The following is a 23934-nucleotide window of genomic DNA, read 5'->3' on the forward strand; positions in this document are numbered from 1 at the left end:
CATGTTCGTAATATAATGTAATCAAAGCCATGTTCGTAATATAATGTAATCAAAGCCATGTTCGTAATATAATGTAATTAAAGCCATGTTCGTGATATAATGTAATTAAAGCCATGTTCGTGATATAATGTAATCAAAGCCATGTTCGTAATATAATGTAATTAAAGCCATGTTCGTGATATAATGTAATCAAAGCCATGTTCGTAATATAATGTAATTAAAGCCATGTTCGTAATATAATGTAATCAAAGCCATGTTCGTAATATAATGTAATTAAAGCCATGTTCGTAATATAATGTAATTAAAGCCATGTTCGTAATATAATGTAAGAACAACATGTTTTGGATGGGTCATAATGTAGAAGGGGAAAAATGAGGGCAGGGGGGGGGCTTATGAAGAAGGTGGGGGAGGGGAGGGGGATTATCATTAATATTTCCAGAAAATGGCTCACAACATAGATAAAATGTTGCATAAAGGCAGGCTGCTTATAGTTGCTGTTATGCAGAAAAACAATTAAACACAAGAATCATGGAAAAGGTTTCCCATAACATACCTTTAAAGACGAACGAGAACGCTCCTGAAAGAAAGATAAAACACAAAATCCGGTCAGAATATCAGAGCGCAATAAATGTTTGAAATATCATATGAAAACGGTCTTTAGAAATAGGACATTTACAAAATAAAACCGCTGACCCACCTTAATTGTTTTGAGCCTGTCGTGCGTCTTTCGTATTAGTGCCGTAACGAGTAAAGGCGCGGCTACTGCGCTGAGACTTTCCCGCCGAAACTTTTCCAGTTCCACAACACGCCTGGATATTTCCAGCGATGTCTTCTGCGCCTCTAGACTGGGCTGAATGATGGTGATGCGATCTTTTGGGATCTTTTTCTGCATCACAGGCCGCGGAGGCTTGCCGGCGCGGAATGGCTCATTATCGAAGTTAATGTCGATGTCAATGATGGATTTGTCGTACGCCATGTTATCACAGATTGTTATGATGCTTGCATCATGTTGATACTATGTACTACGAGAGAGAAGAAGAAAGACAAAAAGAAGTGATCTAGACTAGATTTGGTATAACTAGGATAACTGTATACAAATGATAGAAAAAATAGGCGTTATGTGTAGGCGTGATGGAATCAGTAAAATAAATCAACACAATGCTGAAAAGGTATGTTTTCACATCAATTTAAATACAGAAAAGTTTTGTAGTAGTTTCGAGCGTTAGCCCTTCGTCGGAGCAAAAGAAAGGGCTTTGTTTTCATTAATTTAAAATTCGTTTATGTTTTAGCCCAGGTCAGATATAGTATTTTTCTTTTTCTTTTGGAGGGGGGGGTATTACATTGGAGACCTCCCTATTGCTGTAAAGGCCGATTTAGACGCTACGATTTATGCCTACAACCATCGCATGCGACATGTTTGAGCTTTGATTTAGACACTCACGACTTTTCGCTCACGTCTCAAGAAAATCGCATACGAATTTTGTGCTTTGTGAATGATTAGTAATGTGATATCTAGTTTTAAAGCTTTGTTTACAATATCACAATTCGGTTTTCTTTACAAGGAATTGTCGAATCCACTCAAGTGTAGCGTAGAACCAAAAGCAAACACAAGTTTACACACAAAAGTCTTTGTCATGTTATCACTAACGACCTGTTACAAATGCTAACAAATCATTGCTAAAATGGCACTTAAAGCATATTAATAAAATTAATTTAATATATAAGATTAAGCTTACCTGAATTCAAATAAGACGAAAATGTGATGTGAGGAGGAATATTTCACTCTCTTCATTGTGAAATTTGTAGCGTTAAGTTCATTTGAGTAAAGGGTAGTTTTAAGTTTAGGACAACCACATTCGAGATTGAACCTTTCTGAGCCGATTATCACATCACTTGAACGTTTTGCCTTGTCTGTAAAGGCTTCATTGAAGAGAATCTACTAATTGCATGCCGATACAGACGACGAGCGAAGTCACATTGATCTTTCCCGCAAGCTTTAGTGGTTGCTCGTTTTGTTGTCTTTTAGCAACCTTGATAAACACGGCGTCTAGTCTGCTAAACAAACTTTGATGCAAATCAATTATTTGCTCGCCTTCGGTTTAGTGTACAAGGATTCGTGTAGTGAGCTAATGGGTGCACAGAAGGCTGGTAAAAACCCGGAGCTCATCAATGCGTGGTTTCCATCCCAACCGAGATGTAACCAGATCTTCTAGACAAAGGCATTTATAAAATCACTAATTAATCCACCACCCCTAGATTTTAATCAATATAACTAGGCCTTTTTAGACTTGTGCTGTGACATACACCAGTGGACTGGATCACATATATGCCATTTCTAGCAAGTGAATATCTTTAACCTAGAAAATAGAATTTTTTTTTACTTGTACATGACTGGACTCATTGATAGGGATGATATGCATAGCTTTTTTAGAAAAAAATGCCCAAGAAAACATCAGATTCAGGCAAGGTTTTGTAATAAGATTACCTTGACGGTGAATATACAGGAAAAATATCGAAAGTGGGTTGACACTGCTGCTTTGAATTTATAAAGGCAAATACTTTTTAGAATTTGGGCTCCCTGTGGTTTCCCTAATGGTTTTAACATAAAAAATTATCTGTTAGAATATCAGCCATAACTAAATGGAGGCTTGTTTGTCTATCAAGCAGAATTTGCTTACACTTTTGTATGCACCTAAGCTTGCGAAAAAGGCATTGTTCTCAGGCAGTGAGGCAAGCATAATTTTTTAGGGTGTGTTGGTAAACACATTGACCCCTCAACCGGCCTGTACCGGCTTTGGGAAGTACCCACAACCCAAAAAATTCATAAATGCAAACTAAACACAACAAGATGAAGATACTCAGACATCAGTCTAAGGGATAAATGATCTTGGAGATATGCATCCAACCAAGGTGTTGGCAACTACTCTTAAGCAAAATAATAGCACAGGTTCTTTGACAAATTTCAAATCGAAAAAGGAAAGAAAAGCAGAATCACCCCTCTCAATAAAACGCTCAAAATACAACACAAGGGAGAGAGATCAGCAAACACAGCTCAAGACACAAATAGATACCTTTATTCTGATCCTCCAGGTTCATTTCCATGGCCCCAAAACACAATGTCCACTCCTTGAAGGCTTGTAAAACAACGAAGATGCCTTTACGGATTGGAAAGCATTCTGGGAGATCCAGGGAAAAATTCACTGGGGGAGGGCCAGTCAACACTCCTCTCCCCAAAGTCAGATGTTTTTTGTATAAGTCTTATCACCCCGAAGCCAAACAAATCAATTCCAGGTCATACAGACCCAGTATAGCAGTGTAAACAATTTTGGAATCAATTTGGTTTCAGAAAAGACAGCATTTAGGAGAGCTGTGGTGATTCATTAGAAAATTATTTTCTCATCCAGGCAAAGCCAAACAAGAAAAAATCATCATGAATCCACCTTTGCTTGCAAATATCCATAAGCAAAGCACTCAATTATTCCCCAAAAGACTTCATGATGTCCTGAGACACTCTCCTAATATGCTCATAGCTGTATGTTTGATGAAAAATACAAGCAACCATCAACTTGTGCTGGCTTCAGCACAACGACGAGGGATTAAAAGTGCGGACCGCAAAGCACTGTTGGAAAGCTTGGATACCGCTGACAAGGTGAAACTGTGTTTGACTTTGACGGGCTGTATAAAACTCAGAATAGGGGGGGAGGTATCTGTTTTTAGTCTGTTTTTTGTAAATTCAGCTCAAAAATAGCCAGGAGTCAATGGGTTAACTATGCACTTTTATGATCTCTGCGAAATAAAATCCTCATAGGAATTGTGATTTGCGTTAACAAATGAAAAGAGCACTTAAAACAATAGCAAACTGCATATATCATGTGCTTTGTTCAGCTAAATAGATAGAATGAATAGTTTTATCGGTTTTATTTATCACGACACAGGGAGCCCATGGAGTAGGCACAGGCATCCCGTGCAAGGCAGTTTCAAGTACAGGTTATGGAATGTAGCACCCGTTATTTACTAGTGTTATGTTATAATAACGGGAAGCAGCGAAATCTAATTACCACATAATAAGCACACAATGCACGCAGAGAATATTGATGATTTGGGGAAATTTTCAAGAAGAAAATGTATGGTAAGTAAAACGTGTTGTCAGCATCTACACCTCGACCTTAACCGCCTTTTCAAGTAAATTTTTTTAAATTGTTAAGAATAAATAGCAGACGGACAGGACAAGTGAATAGGATTACATTAGTAACAATTCCTCTTGAGACAATCACGAAAAATCAATGACCCTTGAAATAATGAATCAAAATCTACAGTTTCGACGATGCCCGGTAATGGCCGTTCTTATAGTCAATCAAATTTTTAGAAGCTGAACTCTGAGATCCATCAAGCCGGTTTTAAATTTAAACTTAAAAACGTGATATTTTTAAAACTTCAGTCTATTTTGAAATGTTTCCCGAAAAAACAATGTGTAAAATGAAAATCCATTGGGCTGATGTTATCTATGAGAACTCAAATTAAAAAAAGTATTGTTTTGGTGATCATTCATGGCTTCTTGTTTTTATCGACTGAAATAACATCACGGTATATTTGAAGAAAAAGAAGATTATCTTCTTATGTGACATTATATATAAATTATGTTGGTATTCAATATTACAGCAACTGACCAGTAAAACTGAACACAAGAAATGTGTGGAATGTATATTGGCCTCTGACGAATCCACAAGCGTAGACGTGTTGAGACATGTTTATTCGACTTTGATTGAAACAAACATTGCATACTAATTTTTGACCCTCCCCCTGCAAAAACTCGAGCTACCCAGCAAGTCATCAAAGGAAACGTAAATATATTCAAGGGGGAGTGTTCATTAAAAACCCTGAGGGGGTGGGGGGGGTGGGGAGGGGGCAAGGGGCGGCGACATTCCCCCTCAGGATTATTAAACTGACACTCCAGAAAAATAGAAAGGGGTATATCGAATGCTCCGTATTTTTTTTGCACTAAGCTGCATTTGTTTATCACAGGTCACGTGTTCATGGCGCATGATTAACCATCACAAGTGTGACAAATGGTGAGACGTGCCGTCATCTTGCTGCTCGCACTTTTCGCCGCGCTGACCACGATCTACATACACCAGACATGTAACGACGGCGCGGTCACAAAGGTCAGTCTGATACCACAGGACGCCCACAGTTTCTCCGCACCCGCGAGAACATTACGGCGTGACATACTGAAAAAGGGAAAAGATAAGCGACAAAACATTGAGACGGGCTCACGTGAAATTTTACGCAGAAATCCAGAGACGAATGCTGCTGGAATGGAGTCAGTAAATCTCACTTCGGGTCGAAAACGCGTGCTTGGAGGGCTAAGACAGGAGGGCATGCCTGCTGGAAAAGGGGAAAAACAATTTCTATACGTGACACAAACAGAGGAGTGTCTACCTGGACATTTTCTTCGTAAAGACCAGTTAGGACCAGAGGGTGAGACTTACGACTTATTGGTACTGAGCTGGAAAAGCCAGTGCACTGACCTGTCCAAACATTACCATAATGTACGGTACTTATACCCGGGCATTAATACCACCTGGTCGACAGGAAGGAACATCTTGTTTGACCAAATCATGGAGGAGCCTAAGAAATACCTTTATTATATCTTCATGGATGATGATATATTCTTGAATTTCACGGATCCATCTCAAGTGACGTTTAATAGGTCAAGTTTTCTAAACGAATTCCTACGTAAAATGGTGCAAAAAAAATGCCAAGTATCTAATGAAATAAGCTCAGGAAATTCTTACCGAGATTTCGAGAAGTTTTTACTGGAGTATTTGCCAGCTGTGGGGCTGCTTAACTTTTGTTTCGACGGCAGAAAGAAGTGCATATCGACATTTTACCCGGACATCTGGGACTCCTTATGCAGATACCAGGGCCCTGTTCCTTTCCCTTATGTCTCGTACTCTACATTCGATGCCGCCATCAACGCGTTCCACAGGGATGCAATATCACATTTATTGCCGTACCACGTGACTTATGAGAGAGTCAATTGGCAGGAAAGTCAGAAGTACCTTATCCTGGAAGCGGATATCAAATTTCAAGGGCAGGTATTATATAACATGCTGATTACGGGATACGGAACAAAACATAGGCCGTACCCGAGGCATATTAACTGGTTACAAAACTGGGAAAAAGTGCTAGATGATCTTAGACCTCAGATCGAGGCTCGTTATCGGAATGAAAGCGAGGTTGTGCCATTTCGGTTGTTTAAGCGACGGTTTGATGACTTTCGAAACCCTCTTTCTCCGAAACAGCCAGTAGAGCCGTACAGACACTATAGACTGAACTGCACTAGGACCTGCCACCACCAGCCAAACATGTACAGGCTTTACAATGGCTGATCACCATATATCCACACGCTACCCATGTACAGACTCTACAATCAACAGGCTACCCATGTACAAACTTTACAATGGATGATCACCTTATATCCACAGGATACCCATGTACCGGCTTTACAATGGCTGATCACCATATATCCACAGGCTTCCCATGTACAGACTTTACAATGGCTGATCACCATATATCCACAGGCTTCCCATGTACAGACTTTACAATGGTTGATCACCATATATCCACAGGCTACCCATGTACAGACTTTACAATGGCTGATCACCATATATCCACAGGCTACCCATGTACAGACTTTACAATGGCTGATCACCATATATCCACAGGCTACCCATGTACAGACTTTACAATGGCTGATCACCATATATCCACACGCTACCCATGTACAGACTTTTCAATGGTTGATCACCATATATCCACAGGCTACCCATGTACAGACTTTACAATCAGCAGGCTACCCATGTACAAACTTTACAATGGATGATCACCCTATATCCACAGGATACCCATGTACAGACTTTACAATGGATGATCATCAAATAACCACAGGGAACCCATGTAGAGACTTATAAATGACATGCCCTTTTGTCAGGGATCGCCAGGAAAGCCATAGGAAGTTCAATGTAATGCCCTGCTCAAAACATGAGCAGGGCATGAGTAAACATAATGTTTCAGTGTACGCACATAGATTTTTTTCGTATGGCTGGAATATTCGATCCATTCGCAGTAATGTTTGCTTGTTAAACATGACCATCTAATAAAGTAAATCAAATATTTTCTTCTAAAAATGTAGATTTTCTCACAAATCATAGCCTATTAGTATCTTTCTAGATATAACTTTGAGTTTTCTACATAATGTGGCGCAGGAGATGTCTAATGTGAGAGGGGTTTCCCAAAGTTCGATATTGGACCCATTTTTACAATGTACTTTCGCTGTCTTTTTTAGCTGCTGGAGGAATTATTGCTTCAATGAGACCAGTGTGGTCTCATTTTTGCGGCCGAGAAAGAAAAGTGTAGGTCCTTTGAGTATGGTTAGTACGTTGTAAGCTCAACCATAACCCGATACTTGGTCCCATTGTGAGGACGCTTTGACTTTTGGCCTTTTTTTACACAGCTACCGTTTCCGTCATACGACTTCTGTCTTCCTCGTCATAACTGTCATCTAGACCGTCGGCAAGTCAGCAGCGTAGTTTGATTTATCTGTGACTTTCATCCGCCATAGATCAAAAATTGGCCTCATTGTCAGGCGGCGTTGACCTTGTTTTACACAGCTACCGTTCTTGTTTTACGTGTTCTGTCTTCCTCGCCATCACTGTCATCTAGACCGTCGGCGAGCCCAGGCCTGTATAAGGGCAGCTCGTCTGTTGAAGAGCCGTACATGCCGCTAGGGATGGTAAGGCGTGGCACCCTGAGGTCTTCTGAAGGGGTAGTCATGTACCCTAGTGGGATGACAGGCGTGCCAGGTGAGGGATCTAGCTCCTCTGATTCGTCCCCAGCCTCAGCCTGGGATCAACAAAGCTAAGTCAACCACTTAAAATCACCATATTACTCAGACGACAACAGAGTACGATTGATTGGCTGGATTATCTTATCTCTTAAAATAACCAATATATAACCCTTCCAAAGTATTTGTTAATTTTTTTACTCCATCGCCTCATTTAGGGTTGTAAGCGCAAAGGACTGGGAAATATGCGCGCCTGGAGAGAAGGATGGAGCGCGCGTCTCGTCTCCTATCTCCTTTACAAACCATTTGGTTTGCTACTCAGGCTAATGTAACCACAACTCCACAACACTTGCAGATAAAGGGGCCCTGGCGACGCATTTAACACTCACCACTACTCCACAACACTTGCAGATAAAGGGGCCCTAGCGACGCATTTAACACTCACCACAACCCCACAACACTTGCAGATAAAGGGTCCCTAGCGACGCATTTAACACTTACCACAACTCCACAACACTTGCAGATAAAGGGGCCCTGGCGACGCATTTAACACTTACCACAACCCCACAACACTTGCAGATAAAGGGGCCCTAGCGACGCATTTAACACTTACCACTATTCCGCAACATTTACAGAGAGAACGACAGGCCAGCACGGACGCCAACACGGAACAGCCCAAGGTCAAGATCGCTGTCGCCACGAGGCCAATCACAAATGAGATGTTCAAGTCACTTCTACAGTCCTTCTTGATGGATGCTGTGAATCGAGTGAGTTTAATTAGTTTATCACTGCGAAATTCAATCTATCTTGTGATAAAGACTGCTCCCATCTTCATCTATGGTTTTAGAATGGAATAATGGGTGTATGGAATGTGCGTATGGAGAAAAATCTTACAATACGCAAAGTTACGCAGTCATGCTACAAAGCACGCGAGAAAAGAAAAAAGGGCAATGCTCAACAACATCTGTTTGTCTATTTCAAAGTAAAAGATCTGCTTGCGGCATGGTGTCGAAGTACTGATTTTTGATATTTTGCTATATTTTTAATATACTTTTTTTATATTTTGGTATTTTTGTGATATACTGATTTTTGATATACTGATTTTCTATATTTTGGTACTTTGTTATGACCGCACCTTACCCGGACAGTCTATCCCTAGAGGTACATTTCCCATCGCCATGACAACCAGTACGAATATTGTCAGCGCTGACGCGGCGGATAGTACTATGTTGAATATGAGGTAGGAGCCGACCTATGGACAGAAACGATAATACAAACCTTAATGGTCGTACTCGCCATAGAGGCGGATCCGGATATCTTGGGGGGGGGGGGGGAGGTATTCTAAAGAAAGGCGATAGGGGAATAAGGCTTCAATATACAACACATATAAAGGGATTTGCTGATTTTTGTTTCTATATATTCAGAATATGAAATCACGTGACTTTTTGAGCGACAAACTCATCCCAAAAGGAACACAGAAATGGCTGCGTCTTTCACACGATAGAGCGATGGAAAATAATTTATTTCTAAAACAGATATTTCGGAGATTTAAACTTTCTGGCTGATCCGTAAGCGCTGAATAATTTGTCGTTATTTGGCAAAGCGTGCGAGTTTGGGCCCCAAAAGTCATGTGACTTCTTAGAACAAGCCGCCTAAAGTCATCTGTACCACTTGCTGGTTTCCATATGGTCGAACACGATCACAGGGCGAGTTTCAATAAAGCGGTCGAATGCGATCATATGGAAAAAGGGGAATAGTCTTTACGCTAATTGTTACACGATCCTATTTAACATAAAGCAGCCTTATATTCGCGTCAAATAAGACGGCTCCGTGCTGCGAGAGAGAGAGTTAGTGCTTTTACGATGCTCTTAAAAACATTTCCATTTCGTCAATTAGTTAACAGTATTAGCTTACCGGACATTTCGTGAATTAGTTAACAGTATTAGCTTACCGGGCATTTCGTCAAGTAGTTAACAGTACTAGCTTACCGGGCATTTCGTCAACAGTATTAACTTACCGGGCATTTCGTTTGTTTTAGACCGGCGATAATACCTATAAATGACGTAACAAGCGCCTGTAAATAAAAACATGATGATGAACAAGCAAATACAAAAGTTAGCAAGCAAACAGACAAACAAAAGGACAAAAGAAAAAACAGACGGAGTAAGTAAAGTCTAAGTCCTCTAGAGCAGGGTTTTGCTAAGCAGAAAAGTCTAATCTTTATGTGCATACTAAAGTAAGAGCGCACTTGACATGGTGATCACATCGCGGTCTGTCTTCACCTTTTACCACAGGGTACCCGTATATTAATATTAGAGTACAACGCCTGGTCCTGTTCTCTATGAATAGGCGATTTGCAGGCTAAATTGAAGCTAGAATTGAATTAAAGGCAAAATAAAAACAACAACAAAAGTGCCCAGGGGTAATGTTACGGTCAACTTCCGGTTGTTGAATGTGCATTTGTGCTTGCTGCCTGTGAATATCACTTACCACGCATGCAAACCAAAATGTAGAATAGAGCGTTACTCGAGTCGCTTTCATGACATCTTCCGGTGAAAGAGCAACCGTCAAACCAACATACAGACACCCAAGAACGAAGAGCAGAACGCTAGCCAGTATCAATGCCAAGCTGAAGCTGCGAGGCCGCGAGGGGATTGCTCGCCCCATTTCCCTTTCGCTTCTTATCAGCCTTTTATAAAACGTTCTTTCTTATCTCTACTCACGAAAGCAATATGATGACTCGGTCGAGAATTATAAACGTTGGTCGCTCAATCGGCTCACTTGAGTCTTGTTGGCCTTTTATGGAGTCGAATGAACGCGTCCGAACCTAATCTAATTTGGGTCAAAATAAATGCAAAAAATAAGTGTCCGATGACATCCCGCCTTATGCGGCTACAAGCAAACTAGATAGACCGCCTCTGAAGGGAAAAGTTTCGATGTGACGGCTTTATCGTCTTCTATACTTCAGTGCTTATGCAAATCTTCTTACTTTTCTGGAGTGGATGGCAGAATTTAGGAGCCAGCAATCTGTCGAGCTATAAACATAATGAAGACAAGTTTATTCGAATTAGGTGACATACAATGCGCTTATTAAGTATTAACAATAAAACGGTTACAATAAAGGATACTTTGGAAGATATATGAATATTACTTGTCATTCAATGTTAAAGCCGCTGAAATCAGAGTATTTATATCAAAAGCACAGTTTTATTTGCGTTTAAATTACCTTGTCAACGTTCCAAGGAATAAGGAGCTACATCAAGTACACATTTTCGCGTATACCACCCTCCTAGCGGTGTCACGACCTGTACATCCAAGCAACGGTCAGCTAAATTCTGGCGTGGTGTGAAGGACGAACAGCGAGGAGGCCAATATCGCATCCCTCTTCTTCTCACGATACAGCTCAAGCAGCCCAAGACGAGAGCAGACTGCGTGACTAAGCAGCATCTTTTACTAGGAGTCGCGCGTTAGCAGAAACTGCTTGGGGCGGAAATACCGTGTCTATGAGCAAATCCGCGTGCTTCACGTGACGGTACACCACGGAGAAAATTAGCTTGATCCGAGACCAAGGGGTCTTAATAGGCGCTAACAAAATAAAACGAAAATAAAAACAACAACATTAACAGAAAGGGCGATGTGCTGAGCCAAGAGCAATAACTGAGATTTGCACTAAGAAATCACGTCACGTTTTGAGAAGCAAACACGCGCCGAAATAAACACAGAAACGACTGCGCCTTCTTGCTAGAGAGAGTTTTTTTGATACTTTTTTGAACGATCTGTTTGCAACGACTTCCTCCAGAAAATGGACATTGAAGTAACGAAGACTCTAGCGTGACAGTCATACACATCGAGATTCGTCAGACGTCGATAAAAAGTATGTCTGATTACAAGCTCTCTTGTTTTATGGTTTGCCACAAAGTATTATCTCTTTCATCGACACATATCGACAGATATATATATATATATATCTAAAACCACTGAAAGTAGCCTTGGGCTGCCTGTGCTTTATCCTTTGAAGTTGTCTTGCGCGAAAAGAAAGCCAACAAACCACGCATTGGTCGAGTCCTCCGCGGTCTCTCTACGCGCACTCTCTGTTCTCCTCAAATCCCCATTCTCTAGCCAAAATCAAAACTGCGATACACTAACAATGTGCCAGCACACATTTGCTTTATCTGAAGTACGTTCTCATGCTTTTGGATTTAAAAGTTTCTTACACCCTTACAAGGGAGCGGATTCGCAATTCAAAAATGGTGACATTTTGTCCAGCAAGTCTAATACTTTATTAATTTATACACGGCATTTACTTTTTTATGCCCCAAAAGGTGGTGGGTATCCGCCCTCTACTTTCTAAACATCAAATGACTTTACCTACTACCTTCAGCTACATTGGGCGCATTTTTTAACACACGCGTATATGGCGTCAAACACTTTTATATGACGGCTGAGTGTTAAATTCTCGAGTCTTCCTGGTGTGGCCCCGTAAGAAAACGTTGGTAATGTCATTTTATCTGGTGTTATCGCTTTGCTTTCAGTGCTAACGAACGATGAGCAGATCAGCTATGTGCTGCACGAGAGCTCATGGTTATACTGTTGGTTATACTGTTGGTTATACTGTGGGTTATACTGTTGGTTGTACTGTTGGTTGTACTGTTGGTTGTACTGTTGATTATACTGTTGGTTGTACTGTTGGTTGTACTGTTGGTTGTACTGTTGGTTGTACTGTTGATTATACTGTTGGTTATACTGTTGGTTATACTGTTGGTTATACTGTTGGTTATACTGTTGGTTGTACTGTTGTTTATACTGTTGGTTGTACTGTTGGTTATACTGTTGGTTATACTGTTGGTTATACTGTTGGTTATACTGTTGGTTATACTGTTGGTTATACTGTTGGTTGTACTGTTGGTTGTACTGTTGGTTATACTGTTGGTTATACTGTTGGTTATACTGTTGGTTATACTGTTGGTTATACTGTTGGTTGTACTGTTGGTTATACTGTTGGTTATACTGTTGGTTATACTGTTGGTTATACTGTTGGTTATACTGTTGGTTGTACTGTTGGTTATACTGTTGGTTGTACTGTTGGTTATACTGTTGGTTATACTGTTGGTTATACTGTTGGTTATACTGTTGGTTGTACTGTTGGTTGTACTGTTGGTTATACTGTTGGTTATACTGTTGGTTATACTGTTGGTTATACTGTTGGTTGTACTGTTGGTTATACTGTTGGTTATACTGTTGGTTATACTGTTGGTTATACTGTTGGTTATACTGTTGGTTGTACTGTTGGTTGTACTGTTGGTTAGACTGTTGGTTATACTGTTGGTTATACTGTTGGTTATACTGTTGGTTATACTGTTGGTTATACTGTTGGTTATACTGTTGGTTGTACTGTTGGTTATACTGTTGGTTGTACTGTTGGTTATACTGTTGGTTGTACTGTTGGTTGTACTGTTGGTTATACTGTTGGTTGTGTACTGTTGGTTATACTGTTGGTTGTACTGTTGGTTATACTGTTGGTTATACTGTTGGTTGTACTGTTGGTTGTACTGTTGGTTATACTGTTGGTTATACTGTTGGTTATACTGTTGGTTGTACTGTTGGTTATACTGTTGGTTATACTTTTGGTTATACTGTTGGTTGTACTGTTGGTTATACTGTTGGTTGTACTGTTGGTTGTACTGTTGGTTATACTGTTGGTTGTGTACTGTTGGTTATACTGTTGGTTATACTGTTGGTTGTACTGTTGGTTGTACTGTTGGTTATACTGTTGGTTGTACTGTTGGTTATACTGTTGGTTGTACTGTTGGTTATACTGTTGGTTGTGTACTGTTGGTTATACTGTTGGTTGTACTGTTGGTTATACTGTTGGTTATACTGTTGGTGGTACTGTTGGTTGTACTGTTGGTTATACTGTTGGTTATACTGTTGGTTATACTGTTGGTTGTACTGTTGGTTATACTGTTGGTTATACTGTTGGTTATACTGTTGGTTGTACTGTTGGTTATACTGTTGGTTGTACTGTTGGTTGTACTGTTGGTTATACTGTTGGTTGTGTACTGTTGGTTATACTGTTGGTTGTACTGTTGGTTGTACTGTTGGTTATACTGTTGGTTATACTGTTGGTTGTACTGTTGGTTGTACTGTTGGTTATACTGTTGGTTATACTGTTGGTTGTACTGTTGGTTATACTGTTGGTTATACTGTTGGTTGTACTGTTGTTTGTACTGTTGGTTGAACTGTTGGTTCTACTTTAGGCCCAATTCGACGTGACTTCTGTCTCGAGTATAAGCACAATGCCCTCTTTAGTCGAGTGCGGTATGCTGTGTTGTAATAAAAATATATTATTGGGTTAATGAGTCCATTTGCAAAAGCCACTGTAGTCCCGGTATAGCGAAGAAAAAAGTCCACATCGAAACTAAAGTTCGGTTTCACAGTCATTGTGACTATTGTGTACAGAAAGAAATTCATATAGGGGAAGACAAAAGCAAAGACCAAAGAGACGAACATTTTATAGCCTTTAAACCTAAGCGAGTCAAAGTTGCAAAATGTCCTTTTCTGCATGTGTCTTGTTATTCGAATCGCAACAACAAAAAGTCCTATACACGGAATAAAAAACACGATGCCTGCATAACAGAAAAGCATTGCTCTGAAAACGGGGTGATTGTTATTGTAGCGACACAAGATGTGGTAATATTGCTCGCTTGTTTTGACCGGCATAAGATGATATGTAGCTGAGGGAAAGAAGGTCACAGCAAATTCAACCATCCAGGCCCCTATGATAGACCTTCGCACAGCTTGATCGGACGGCACGCGGAACGGGTAAAATATACCGAGATACCTCTCGACAGAAACGGCTACTAGATTACATATCGTGATGGAAGGGAAAGCGAACTGGGAGAAACGTACGGCTCGACAGATCCAGTCATTCAGAAAGATATTCGCCAGGAGTTGACACACATGGAGAATAATGCCTTTAAGCGATGCGGTAATATCAGACAAGGCCATACTTTGTACAAAGTACCCGTTCAGAGGTCGCCTGAAGACTTGTAGCCCTTTAGTAGATGGGGACCTTTGTGTTCTTTGAAAGTAGAGGACGGTTCCGTTACTTAGGATGCATAGAACTGCGATGATAGAGGAAATTGTAGCCAATGTCTCTCTGACTCTAGCAGTCAAAGGTAGAGACACGTATGTCAAGTTTGTGCCGTTCCACAAACCATTCATTTTGACTAAGTCGCTGTGATAAGGAGACAATGTCCTTTTAAAGCGGCAAGTTGAAAATCTCGAATAAAAACAGGATGAAAGTTTTGCTATTTTGCCTTTACGGCAGTGGAAGAAAGAGCTCTGACTTAAGCGTTAAGCCAAATCGAGCATGTGTGTTATCATTACGAATTTATTCTGTTAATATACCATCTGCTCGATTAAGCAATTAAACTGTTATGGTAAAACGAAGAACAATCACGTTGATTGCATATGATGTTGCATTAATAGCATGTTGGTAAAAAAGCAATTAAATGACAATTAAATGACATTTTTTTACGTTTTTCGAATAAAAATAGCTCTCATACGCTCTTAGCAAATATCATATTTTTAGTCTTCTAATTCCCTTTGTTGAATCATTACGAATAACCAAATATTATACGCAGTGGCTATATGCCCAACAGTCGTGAAAGTGTCACTAAAATAACGATTCTATGGTGTACATAGACGACGGAAAACATCCACCGACAACAAAGCTCAATTCAGGTTTGATTGCCCTTTCTCAACAAATATAGAATACTTCTAATTCAATAGGTCGACAATTTACTGGGTTGTTTTAAAAATTTGAAAACTGTCGGGCATTTAGTCCATTGAGGACCTTACTGTCGGGCATACAGCCGCTGCGAATATTATATGACAGAAAATGGAGCTGTATTGTTTTCTAAACTTTCTCAGCTCATTTGGACTTTAAATGTTTTTTAACGGAATTATTTTTCAAACGTTAATGCTTCAGCCCAAACGAGCCATTAAGAGCTGACACAACTCATCGTTGATTCACGTGTTTGCAGCTGCACGCGAACTAGGTAGTACCACTTTGCACATCTCCAGCTACGATAATACGCATGTATTCACTGAGAAAACAAACATCCCCGTGTACAATCATATGCAATGTGCACTTTAATAACTAATATCTACCTTGTTGATCTAAATCCTAACAGTATGTGCCAGAAAGTCCTCGCAAAGCTGTTCAAAAACATTTTCCTTTCCATTTTACGCCGCCCAATTGACGTCAGTGAAATAACACAGACCGTGAATACGTGGTTTGTCTAGTTGTAATTTTGAAAAATTTGATAAACGTACCAGTTCCTCACGTAAGTAAAAAAAATCGCCACAGACTTCAGTAAGCAACAGTTTATACTTTACGATTAAATAATGTTTCTAGCTATATTTTACTTGATTTTGCATTGTTGTACACAAATGCCATCGCGGTACGGAAAGTGAGGAGCGAGGGCCCCGGATCGGTTGTATGACCCTTTTAGTTTAAAATACTAGAAATTACATGAAAAACCCTCATCAGCGCAAAAATAGTGGGCGGGGAGCACTGCGCCCACTTTAACACAAAATGATTTCTAACAACTTCAGAATATCTCGCCCAATTGTCATACAAAATACTTTACAACTTAATTTCTAAAGAATAAGCAATTAAAATACAATGAAACGAAATCATGCAAATTCCTGAGGCAGCCAAATTTATTAAGTAATGACACCTCTACAAATTATTGGGAATAAAAACAAAAAGAGAATAAAAGCAGGGGGGGGGGGGGGCAAGGCCCGTTGCCAGTATTTTGGGCGGAGGGGGGGAGGGGGGATCTAGCTTTTAGTGGCAAAGGGGGAGGAGGTAATTTTTTTGTTACATATGGAATTTTGCCAGCCAAAAGGGGGGTTTGGCTCAGTGGCAAAGGGGGGAGGGGGTAATTTTTTTTGTTACATATGGCATTTTGCCAGACAAAAGGGGGGTTTGGCTCAGTGGCAAAGGGGAGGGGGTAATTTTTTTGTTACAGCCCAAGGGGGGTTAAACCCCCTAACCCCTCCCCTTAGATCCGCTACTGGCATATACTACATATATATATGCACTCTTGACGGAGAACCGTCGAAGGCTGCAAAAAGGGGTAGGGGCGTGTGTGGTTTAACCCCAACTACCGTCACCTTAATAAAAAAGGCAGGGACGTGGTAAATTTGGGGGCGCTGTGGAAACGTGACCCCCCGGGTTTAAAAAAATATATAAGGAAATTACCAATTCAATTGAAGGAAATGACCAGTATGAGCTTGCTCCCCCCCCCCCCCCAAAAAAAAAACAGCCCGACGTGCTGCATCGTCAAGAACCAAGAGGCTCAGTGACTTTGTTTCTGTCAAGTATTTAAATGTTTTGCAATTGTTCCAGTAATTCAGTCCTGTGGCTGCGATAGGAATAAATAAATAAACACATTAGAACAATAAGGTAACATTACTGGATAACCTGCACGTGCTCTATTCAAGCCCTTCCGTGCCAAGATAGAAGTGAACGAATACGGGATTTTACCGCCATATTCATCAACACAAAATAAAACAAATCAAAAGTGATTTGTGTCATTTCTGCGATATTGTAATTTTCTACTTATTGCTTATGCTGCACACACGTGATAGTCTTGGGGTTTGGCAAATATTCGCCGGGCAACTCGAAAAAGCGCGAAGAAGACAGAAACACAATAGATAAGATACATCGCAAGTTTCAAAAAGTATTCACTAACAAATAGTAGTTCGTAGAGTTTTGTGAGTAGAGGTTTTCGCATAAAATTATTTTTTAATTTCGTTTTCCTTTGCAACATCAATTTCAATTAGAGCTAGCATTACAAACGCTATTCCAAACGAAAAGTATTGAATAAATTGCGTTTTCAAGGTTTTGAAGAAGTTCTTTGGATTACCTATCTGTATTGACTGGATAATTAATTCAATAGTTGTGGTTTGCATTTGGTGTCATTTCCAGGCGTACGTGGGGCTTGTAACACATCTTAGGTCAACAAACCAGATAAAGTTAGAGAGGTTAGCGGAAAACACTTCAAATTGCAACGAGAAATCCTCTCAGCTTGGCAGGCTGTGAAAGTACCGTCTGAAATTACTTTCATAATACTTTAAAACCCACACAGGAAGAACCAATAATAACAATCCGAGTAACGAAATCAATACGGATTTGGTATTGTCAGATCTCCTAAAAGTAAACAGCAAATCACGTCTCCAAACAAAAGATGGCTGTGTTTTCAAGCTTGACAGTCTCTGGTAAGGAAAACGCGCCTTTTCCAGACAGGTGCGCAGCTTTAGGTCTGGTAAGTCCATCCTCAACAGCCATGCTGGAGGGAGTATTGGTGTCGTTCTTTGCGATTATTCTTGCTTTTATCGCAGTGACGGGCAACTCGCTAGTTTTCGTAATAATAACTCGTTATAAATCAATGCACACTGCGATGAACTATCTTATTGCAAATCTCGCCGTGCTAGACGCGATAACTGGACTTTTTACTTTCCCAAACGTACTCCTGGAGCGAACATTCTCAGGAGACAGAACGCTTCTCGCAGCCATCGTGAACACGACAAGCCAGTCCACCTGTGCAAAGTGAAAGGTACTGTGTGGATCAGCTCGGCAGGTTCACCGGCCTTCCTCGTTTTCATCGCGTTCGAGAGGTATATGGCAGTTGTGCATCCCTTTTCCAGACGTGGTGGCATCACCACTCGAAGGCTTGTCTGCTTGTTGTTGGATCAATTGCTAGAGACCGCAAGCAAGTAGTTTGTGTTGTTGCTATGATATCAGTACTATTTGCGGTCTGCTGGGGATTTATTTTTATTAAGTTTTTTATCAGTATTTTTTTTCGTGTAAATAAGTGGGACACTTTCAAAGAAAGCAGTGTTTTGGCTGCAACTTTCAACTCGGCAATGAACCCTATCTTGTACTTTACCTACATGAAGCGGTTTCGTGACCGGTTAAACCAGTTGATCCAGTGCTTTCGAGAGTCAAGGTTTTTAAGCCAAGAGTTGGATAATGAGATAAACAGTCAAGTTAATAATGGGGTACAATTGTTATCGTTTGTCGAGTTGAAACTGTAAAGGGCTCTAGGAGGGGTATAAAATGGTCAGAGAATGATGATAATAAAGTCAAATTTCACCGTGCTCAGACAGTACCTAAGAAATAAAAAGTGATACATGTTCTATTGTAAAAGGATATGCCGAGGACAGGCGCGTAGCGTCCCAGGGGGGTGGGGGGGGGGGGGGGGTGGAAGGGGTGAATGCTGGGTATTCATAAAAGCATTACAGCAAGCTCAAATCCACTTCATATGCTACAAACCCCCCGTCAGTAGAGAAACGGATTGCTCCGCACAGCTTACATTCCTGAGAGAAAAACTCAAGCTTATTAACTTATTAGCGTGGACGCCATCCCTGGTCTAGCACCAGACGATTGAACACAATATAAGTGTTTTCAGTGGCCCACAACATGTACTTCCTTCCTTCCTTATTCTACAGAAAAGTATCAGAGAAAGCATTCGTCACAATAAAATATATCCGTTCTCATTGACAATAAATTCACTACTATTTACAAATCAGCCCAAATTAGCTGTATTTGTTTTCCTTTTCCAAACACCTTGAGCATGCTTTCCAGATAGGAACGCATCTCAGGTTAAAGAGAAAATTGCTTATATAAAACTGTCGATGGAAGCTACCCAGATAGTATCTTGAGAATAGAAGAAAGTTTTGGCAATCCCTAGGAAGAATTTTCCAGGTAGAAATACGTTTTAAAGTGGAGATAATGTTTGCAGAAAATTATGTATATTTCCGCATTGCTAGGCCAATGCTTTTAATTTTCTTGGAATTTCTGACACAATCATCCAGATAGGAAGTCCATATAAAATGGAGGAGAGAGTAGCTCACCTTCCGTTCCCCCTAGGCCATGCCATCAAGAGGGAAGTCTTGAGCTGAAAAAAGTTGCTATTCCTGGAAAACCTAGAGCAAGCTACCGTATCCAGTATTGCTCGTGTTCCTGGAACACCTATCCAGACAAGAATGAGTCTTGAGATGGAGGAGAAAGTTGATCGTATTCCTGGAACGAGTCCTTCTCTGTGGAGGGCAGGGTTGGTGAAGGAATGAGAGGAATTCCGAAAGACACAGAGCCCAAGCTTTGTGAGAAAAGAGGGTTGAGTGTTGCCGATACAAGTAGACTTGATCTTTGATCACCTGCTACACCAGAGGAATCGACTGCTTCACTGTGTAAGGGAGCTGCCGTACCCTCTTTACCTTTGGGTTTTCTTTTTTTGCTGGAAGGGTCTTTTTGTTTCTTGCTCGGGGGCTTGTCTGAGCTGTATTGCTTCATTTCCAATTCATAGCGTTCTTTGTCACGTTCATACATTTCATAGTAGACCTTCAAGAAAAAATAAACAGCTTTGTCATATCTGATCATGCCTTCCTTATATACATTGTCATGTCTGATCATGCCTTCCTTAAATACATTGTCATATCTGATCATGCCTTCCATATACATTGTCATATCTGATCATGCCTTCCTTATATATATTGTCATATCTGATCATGCCTTCCTTATATATATTGTCATATCTGATCATGCCTTCCTTATATACATTGTCATATCTGATCATGCCTTCCTTATATACATTGTCATATCTGATCATGCCTTCCTTATATACATTGTCATATCTGATCATGCCTTCCTTATATACATTGTCATATCTGATCATGCCTTCCTTATATACATTGTCATATCTGATCATGCCTTCCTTTTATACATTGTCATATCTGATCATGCCTTCCTTATATACATTGTCATATCTGATCATGCCTTCCTTATATACATTGTCATATCTGATCATGCCTTCCTTATATACATTGTCATATCTGATCATGCCTTCCTTATATACATTGTCATATCTGATCATGCCTTCCTTTTATACATTGTCATATCTGATCATGCCTTCCATATACATTGTCATATCTGATCATGCCTTCCATATATACATTGTCATATCTGATCATGCCTCCCATGATATACATTGTCATATCTGATCATGCCTTCTTTATGTATATGTATATGTATTGTCATATCTGATCATGCTTTTCACTAAGTGTGACAACCCACCTTTTTTTCATCTGGCAACAGGTTATTCCACTCTTTAGCCAGAGATTTTGTCAGCTCATGGTGACCCATGACAGCAGTTGCATCTTTATGATCTTCCTGCATGACAGTCCTCTGCTGCTGGCAGAACATAAAGAAGGCATTGGCAGGCTTCTTGGGGGCATTTGGGTCCTTCTCCTTGTCTTGCTTCGCCGAGCTGCGACTCTTCCCCTTCTTATGGGATGAGGTTGTTGCATTACTGACTTGGCCTGGGGAAGTTTGCCCTTGCATTCCAAACGGAAGGAAAGACGATGGTAGACCCTCAGCAACAATTTCTGCCATCAGTTCTGTCTAAAATTTAAACAAAATACCATGATTGAATATAATATAATGAATATAATGAATATAATTGAATATAGTACCAATCATAATAAATCTTCCATGTTAACTTTTAAAGAAGTAAGTGCTTGGGCTACCTGTGGGAGAATGGAAAGCTTTTAGTCAAGTATGCTCGATAATCCAGCATACTTTGCGGGCGCTCCCAAAGATCACTACAAAAGAAGAGCCGCTAAAAAAGTTTATAACAATTTTGAGTTCCAAAACGCTGGGAGCTGCTGTGCTGTGATTGGGCCCTTTTTTTAGGTGTGAAAAAAAGGCCCAATCACAGCAAAGCAGTGTTTTTACTTGTAAATCCTAATTAACACGCTTGTATCACTGACAAATTCTTTGCCTGTTTGATGGATAAAGTTTCTTTGTTTTGTATGATAAGAGAAACTCTGAAGCCAGAACAATTGCTTCTGATACAGTCATGTATAGTGGAAAAGAACGATGTTTTTGCTCAGCTACCGACAGGCTTCGGTAAAAGCCTGGTATTTCAGAACCACTTCTTTTCAAAGAAGCAAAATTGGTGACTCAAAGGTTCCCGAAACCCTGTGGTTGTGGTCGTTTTCCCGCTGAAGTCGATTGTCCAACTGCAAGGGCAGAAGCTCCAACCACTTGAAGATCAGATCTACAGCATATTGAGTTGAATTCTTTCTTAAGTGAAAATTCGCCTGCTGGAGTGTCGGGCTGCAGCATGAAAATAATGTAAACAAAGGCTTTCAAAAGTTTTTGTCTAAGACAGTCTTTCTTCCTAAAAAGTTCAAACTAATAAAAAAATAAGACAACGATTTAGTGTGTACTAACCGAAAAGGAACATATTTCTGATGTTCCATTTTGGTATCTCGAAGAAAAAAAAATGTATATAATTCTGTCAGAATAATCCAGCGGCTCTTCTGCGGTAGTGACCTTTGGGGGCGCCCGCAAAGTACGCTGGATCCTCGAGCATGTTAGTCAAGGGCATTCCTAGACTTTTAACCCCCACCCCCATGGTCCTGGGGAAGTGTGTCTGGCTGCACCCCCCTGGGTACGGGCCTGTAGCGCCAGATAAAGATTTATTTCTCCATTTTTTTGGTAACTGTTATCTTTTCATAGTTATTAGTACAAGTGTATGTACTCGCTGAAGTGTAATGGCTTTGAAAGAAAAAGGCTTATTTCAGATGACTTGTTGTCGTAATGCACTAGTCAATTGAAACCCCCACCCCCATGGTCCCGGGGAAGGGTGAGGGGTTAGACTTTGACCCTGTCCAAAACTGAGAAAAGCCCCCACTCCCACAGGACAAAACTGCACTCAAATGTCCCTAACCCTCGGGATGCAAACTATAGGCAACTACCTGACAACAAGTCGTCTGAAATAAGCCTTTTTCTTTCAAAGTCAGTTCACTTCAGCATTTACATTTGTACCAATAACTATGTAGATATAAGTTATTAAAAAAATAGAAAAAAACAATTATCCTCATCTGGCATTATTTATTATTTATTTGTTTTCGCACATTTTGCCATGCAACTTGCCACACCCTGATACATGGAATTGCTTGCTACAGAAGAGAAAGAGTCTCAAACCAGAAACTGACATGAGTTTTGCAAATTGCATTACTGACACTATTCACTTGTCCCCAAACCCTCACGGTGGGGACAAGTCTTAGAGTCAAAAACTGTCAATTCCCCCACCCCCTTGGGATAGATTCTCATTTAAAAGTGCTTTAAACCCCCATGTTAACCCCACACTTCCCCGAGACCATGGGGGTGACTAGTGCATAAATGTCACTGGGTATTTGCCTATAGCTTGCATCCTGAGGGGTAGGTGCATTTGACTGCAGTTTTGTGGCAGGTGGGGGTTTCAATTGATTAGTGCATAATGCATCAAAGAACCGAGAAAGGTAAGGTTAAGGTAACTACCTGTAAGGGTGGCTGTGCACTTCGATAATCATCTTCGTGATCGTCTAGCTTTTCCATTAGAAACCTTATAAATAACAATAAGACAAAAAACGTCTGTGTAAGTCTGTTTGTGACTGTGAGCAAGTAAGCAATTATTGCGATCTTACCGTCTCTGGCGTCTAAATCGCTTGAGGAGCTTTCTGACATGGTATATTCTATTCACAATACGCTCATTCTCCTAAATATAGTATCAAAATGAGAACAGATAAGTTAGGGAATGAAAGTAGAAATTGACAGAGATGCCAATGTTTGACATTGGGTAAATTCATCAAATCATTTGAGGTTAAATAGAGTTTTGAATATCAAAGAATGTTAATAAAGACCTGTTCTATTTGTCTGCTGTGTTTTTGTAATGAAAGGTACTTTTTTTTCCATGCGAGGCTCGCATTTGTACGTACTACCTGTTCGCATTCGTTTCGTTGTTCGTCCGCCATTTTGTTTGGCTGGGAGGTACTGGGGCGAACTGTAGCTCTTAGGGAGGGGGGGGGGTAAGGCTGAGGAGAATAGAAAGGGGTCGGATGAGGGTATGCCTAGCAATAAAAATTGCAGAAATCTATCTGCGAATTTCTAACATCCAGTTTACTTGATTTATGACATTTAAGTAAGGCTAGTAAGAATTTGTCTCCCGTTTCATGAAATTATGCGT

General features: G+C 40.3%; 5 protein-coding genes and 1 long non-coding RNA gene across 8 annotated transcripts in view; 2 read left to right on the top strand and 4 right to left on the bottom strand.

Moving 5' to 3' along the window:
- The window catches only part of LOC5512175, a 43949-nt gene extending 41656 nt beyond the window's left edge, over positions 1–2293 (bottom strand). The window contains exons 1-3 of the mRNA XM_032381525.2: positions 1737–2293; positions 698–1022; positions 554–577 (exon numbers count right to left, since the gene is read on the bottom strand). Of these exons, the coding sequence (XP_032237416.2) occupies positions 554–577; positions 698–976 (303 nt within the window). The 5' untranslated portion in view covers positions 977–1022; positions 1737–2293. The remainder of the gene's footprint in view (positions 1–553; positions 578–697; positions 1023–1736) is intronic.
- Positions 2294–3917: 1624 nt separating this feature from the next.
- Positions 3918–7190, top strand: LOC116618165. Its single transcript, XM_032381602.2, has 2 exons — positions 3918–4129; positions 5023–7190. Exon 2 carries the CDS (start codon positions 5067–5069, stop codon positions 6390–6392), a length of 1326 nt encoding a protein of 441 aa, XP_032237493.1. The 5' UTR covers positions 3918–4129; positions 5023–5066; the 3' UTR covers positions 6393–7190.
- LOC5512206 lies at positions 7161–12536 on the bottom strand. Of its 2 annotated transcripts, XM_032381604.2 has the most exons (7): positions 11073–12536; positions 10836–10881; positions 10337–10678; positions 9864–9920; positions 8987–9098; positions 8460–8602; positions 7161–7905 (listed from the first exon to the last, which is right to left on the bottom strand). In XM_032381604.2, the coding sequence occupies exons 3-7, from the start codon at positions 10511–10513 to the stop codon at positions 7666–7668; spliced, it is 729 nt and encodes a 242-aa protein (XP_032237495.1). In that variant the 5' UTR covers positions 10514–10678; positions 10836–10881; positions 11073–12536; the 3' UTR covers positions 7161–7665. The 2 variants fall into 2 exon arrangements, with proteins under 2 accessions (XP_032237495.1, XP_048589709.1); XM_048733752.1 differs by having other exon boundaries at positions 10337–10881.
- On the top strand, positions 9002–10282 carry LOC125573270. The gene is made up of 2 exons (XR_007314019.1): positions 9002–9086; positions 9885–10282. It is a non-coding gene; the product is annotated as an uncharacterized LOC125573270 (long non-coding RNA).
- Positions 12537–13967: 1431 nt separating the features above from the next.
- LOC5512179 (adenosine receptor A3) lies at positions 13968–16639 on the bottom strand. The gene has a single exon (XM_032381603.2). It carries the CDS (start codon positions 15068–15070, stop codon positions 14045–14047), a length of 1026 nt encoding a protein of 341 aa, XP_032237494.2. The 5' UTR covers positions 15071–16639; the 3' UTR covers positions 13968–14044.
- A 2686-nt stretch (positions 16640–19325) lies between these two features.
- Positions 19326–23921, bottom strand: LOC5512181 (non-histone protein 10). 2 transcript variants are annotated; one of them, XM_001632508.3, is made up of 5 exons: positions 23690–23921; positions 23396–23466; positions 23250–23313; positions 20997–21323; positions 19326–20264 (listed from the first exon to the last, which is right to left on the bottom strand). In XM_001632508.3, exons 1-5 carry the CDS (start codon positions 23720–23722, stop codon positions 19896–19898), a joined length of 864 nt encoding a protein of 287 aa, XP_001632558.1. In that variant the 5' UTR covers positions 23723–23921; the 3' UTR covers positions 19326–19895. The 2 variants fall into 2 exon arrangements, with proteins under 2 accessions (XP_001632558.1, XP_032237478.1); XM_032381587.2 differs by having other exon boundaries at positions 23612–23921.
- Between the last annotated feature and the right edge of the window lie 13 nt (positions 23922–23934).

This window comes from Nematostella vectensis, chromosome 10, assembly GCF_932526225.1.
Source record: "Nematostella vectensis chromosome 10, jaNemVect1.1, whole genome shotgun sequence".
NCBI classification, from domain to species: domain Eukaryota; kingdom Metazoa; phylum Cnidaria; class Anthozoa; order Actiniaria; family Edwardsiidae; genus Nematostella; species Nematostella vectensis.

What these genes read in the sequence shown, in the direction of transcription:
- LOC116618165 (XM_032381602.2), top strand. Translation starts at nt 5,067, where the DNA reads ATGGTGAGACGTGCCGTCATCTTGCTGCTCGCACTTTTCGCCGCGCTG.
- LOC5512206 (XM_032381604.2), bottom strand. Translation starts at nt 10,513, where the DNA reads ATGGGGCGAGCAATCCCCTCGCGGCCTCGCAGCTTCAGCTTGGCATTG. An exon ending in TAAAACAAACGAAATGCCCG is followed by an intron (nt 9,099 to 9,863) that starts GTAAGTTAATAC and finishes TTCTGTCCATAG; the next exon opens with GTCGGCTCCTACCTCATATT. An exon ending in GTAAATGTTGCGGAATAGTG is followed by an intron (nt 7,906 to 8,459) that starts GTAAGTGTTAAA and finishes TGTTGATCCCAG; the next exon opens with GCTGAGGCTGGGGACGAATC.
- LOC5512179 (XM_032381603.2), bottom strand. Translation starts at nt 15,070, where the DNA reads ATGAATGGTTTGTGGAACGGCACAAACTTGACATACGTGTCTCTACCT.
- LOC5512181 (XM_032381587.2), bottom strand. Translation starts at nt 23,722, where the DNA reads ATGGCGGACGAACAACGAAACGAATGCGAACAGGTAGTACGTACAAAT. An exon ending in GTGCACAGCCACCCTTACAG is followed by an intron (nt 21,324 to 23,249) that starts GTAGTTACCTTA and finishes TTTAAATTTTAG; the next exon opens with ACAGAACTGATGGCAGAAAT. An exon ending in TGTTGCCAGATGAAAAAAAG is followed by an intron (nt 20,265 to 20,996) that starts GTGGGTTGTCAC and finishes TTTTTCTTGAAG; the next exon opens with GTCTACTATGAAATGTATGA.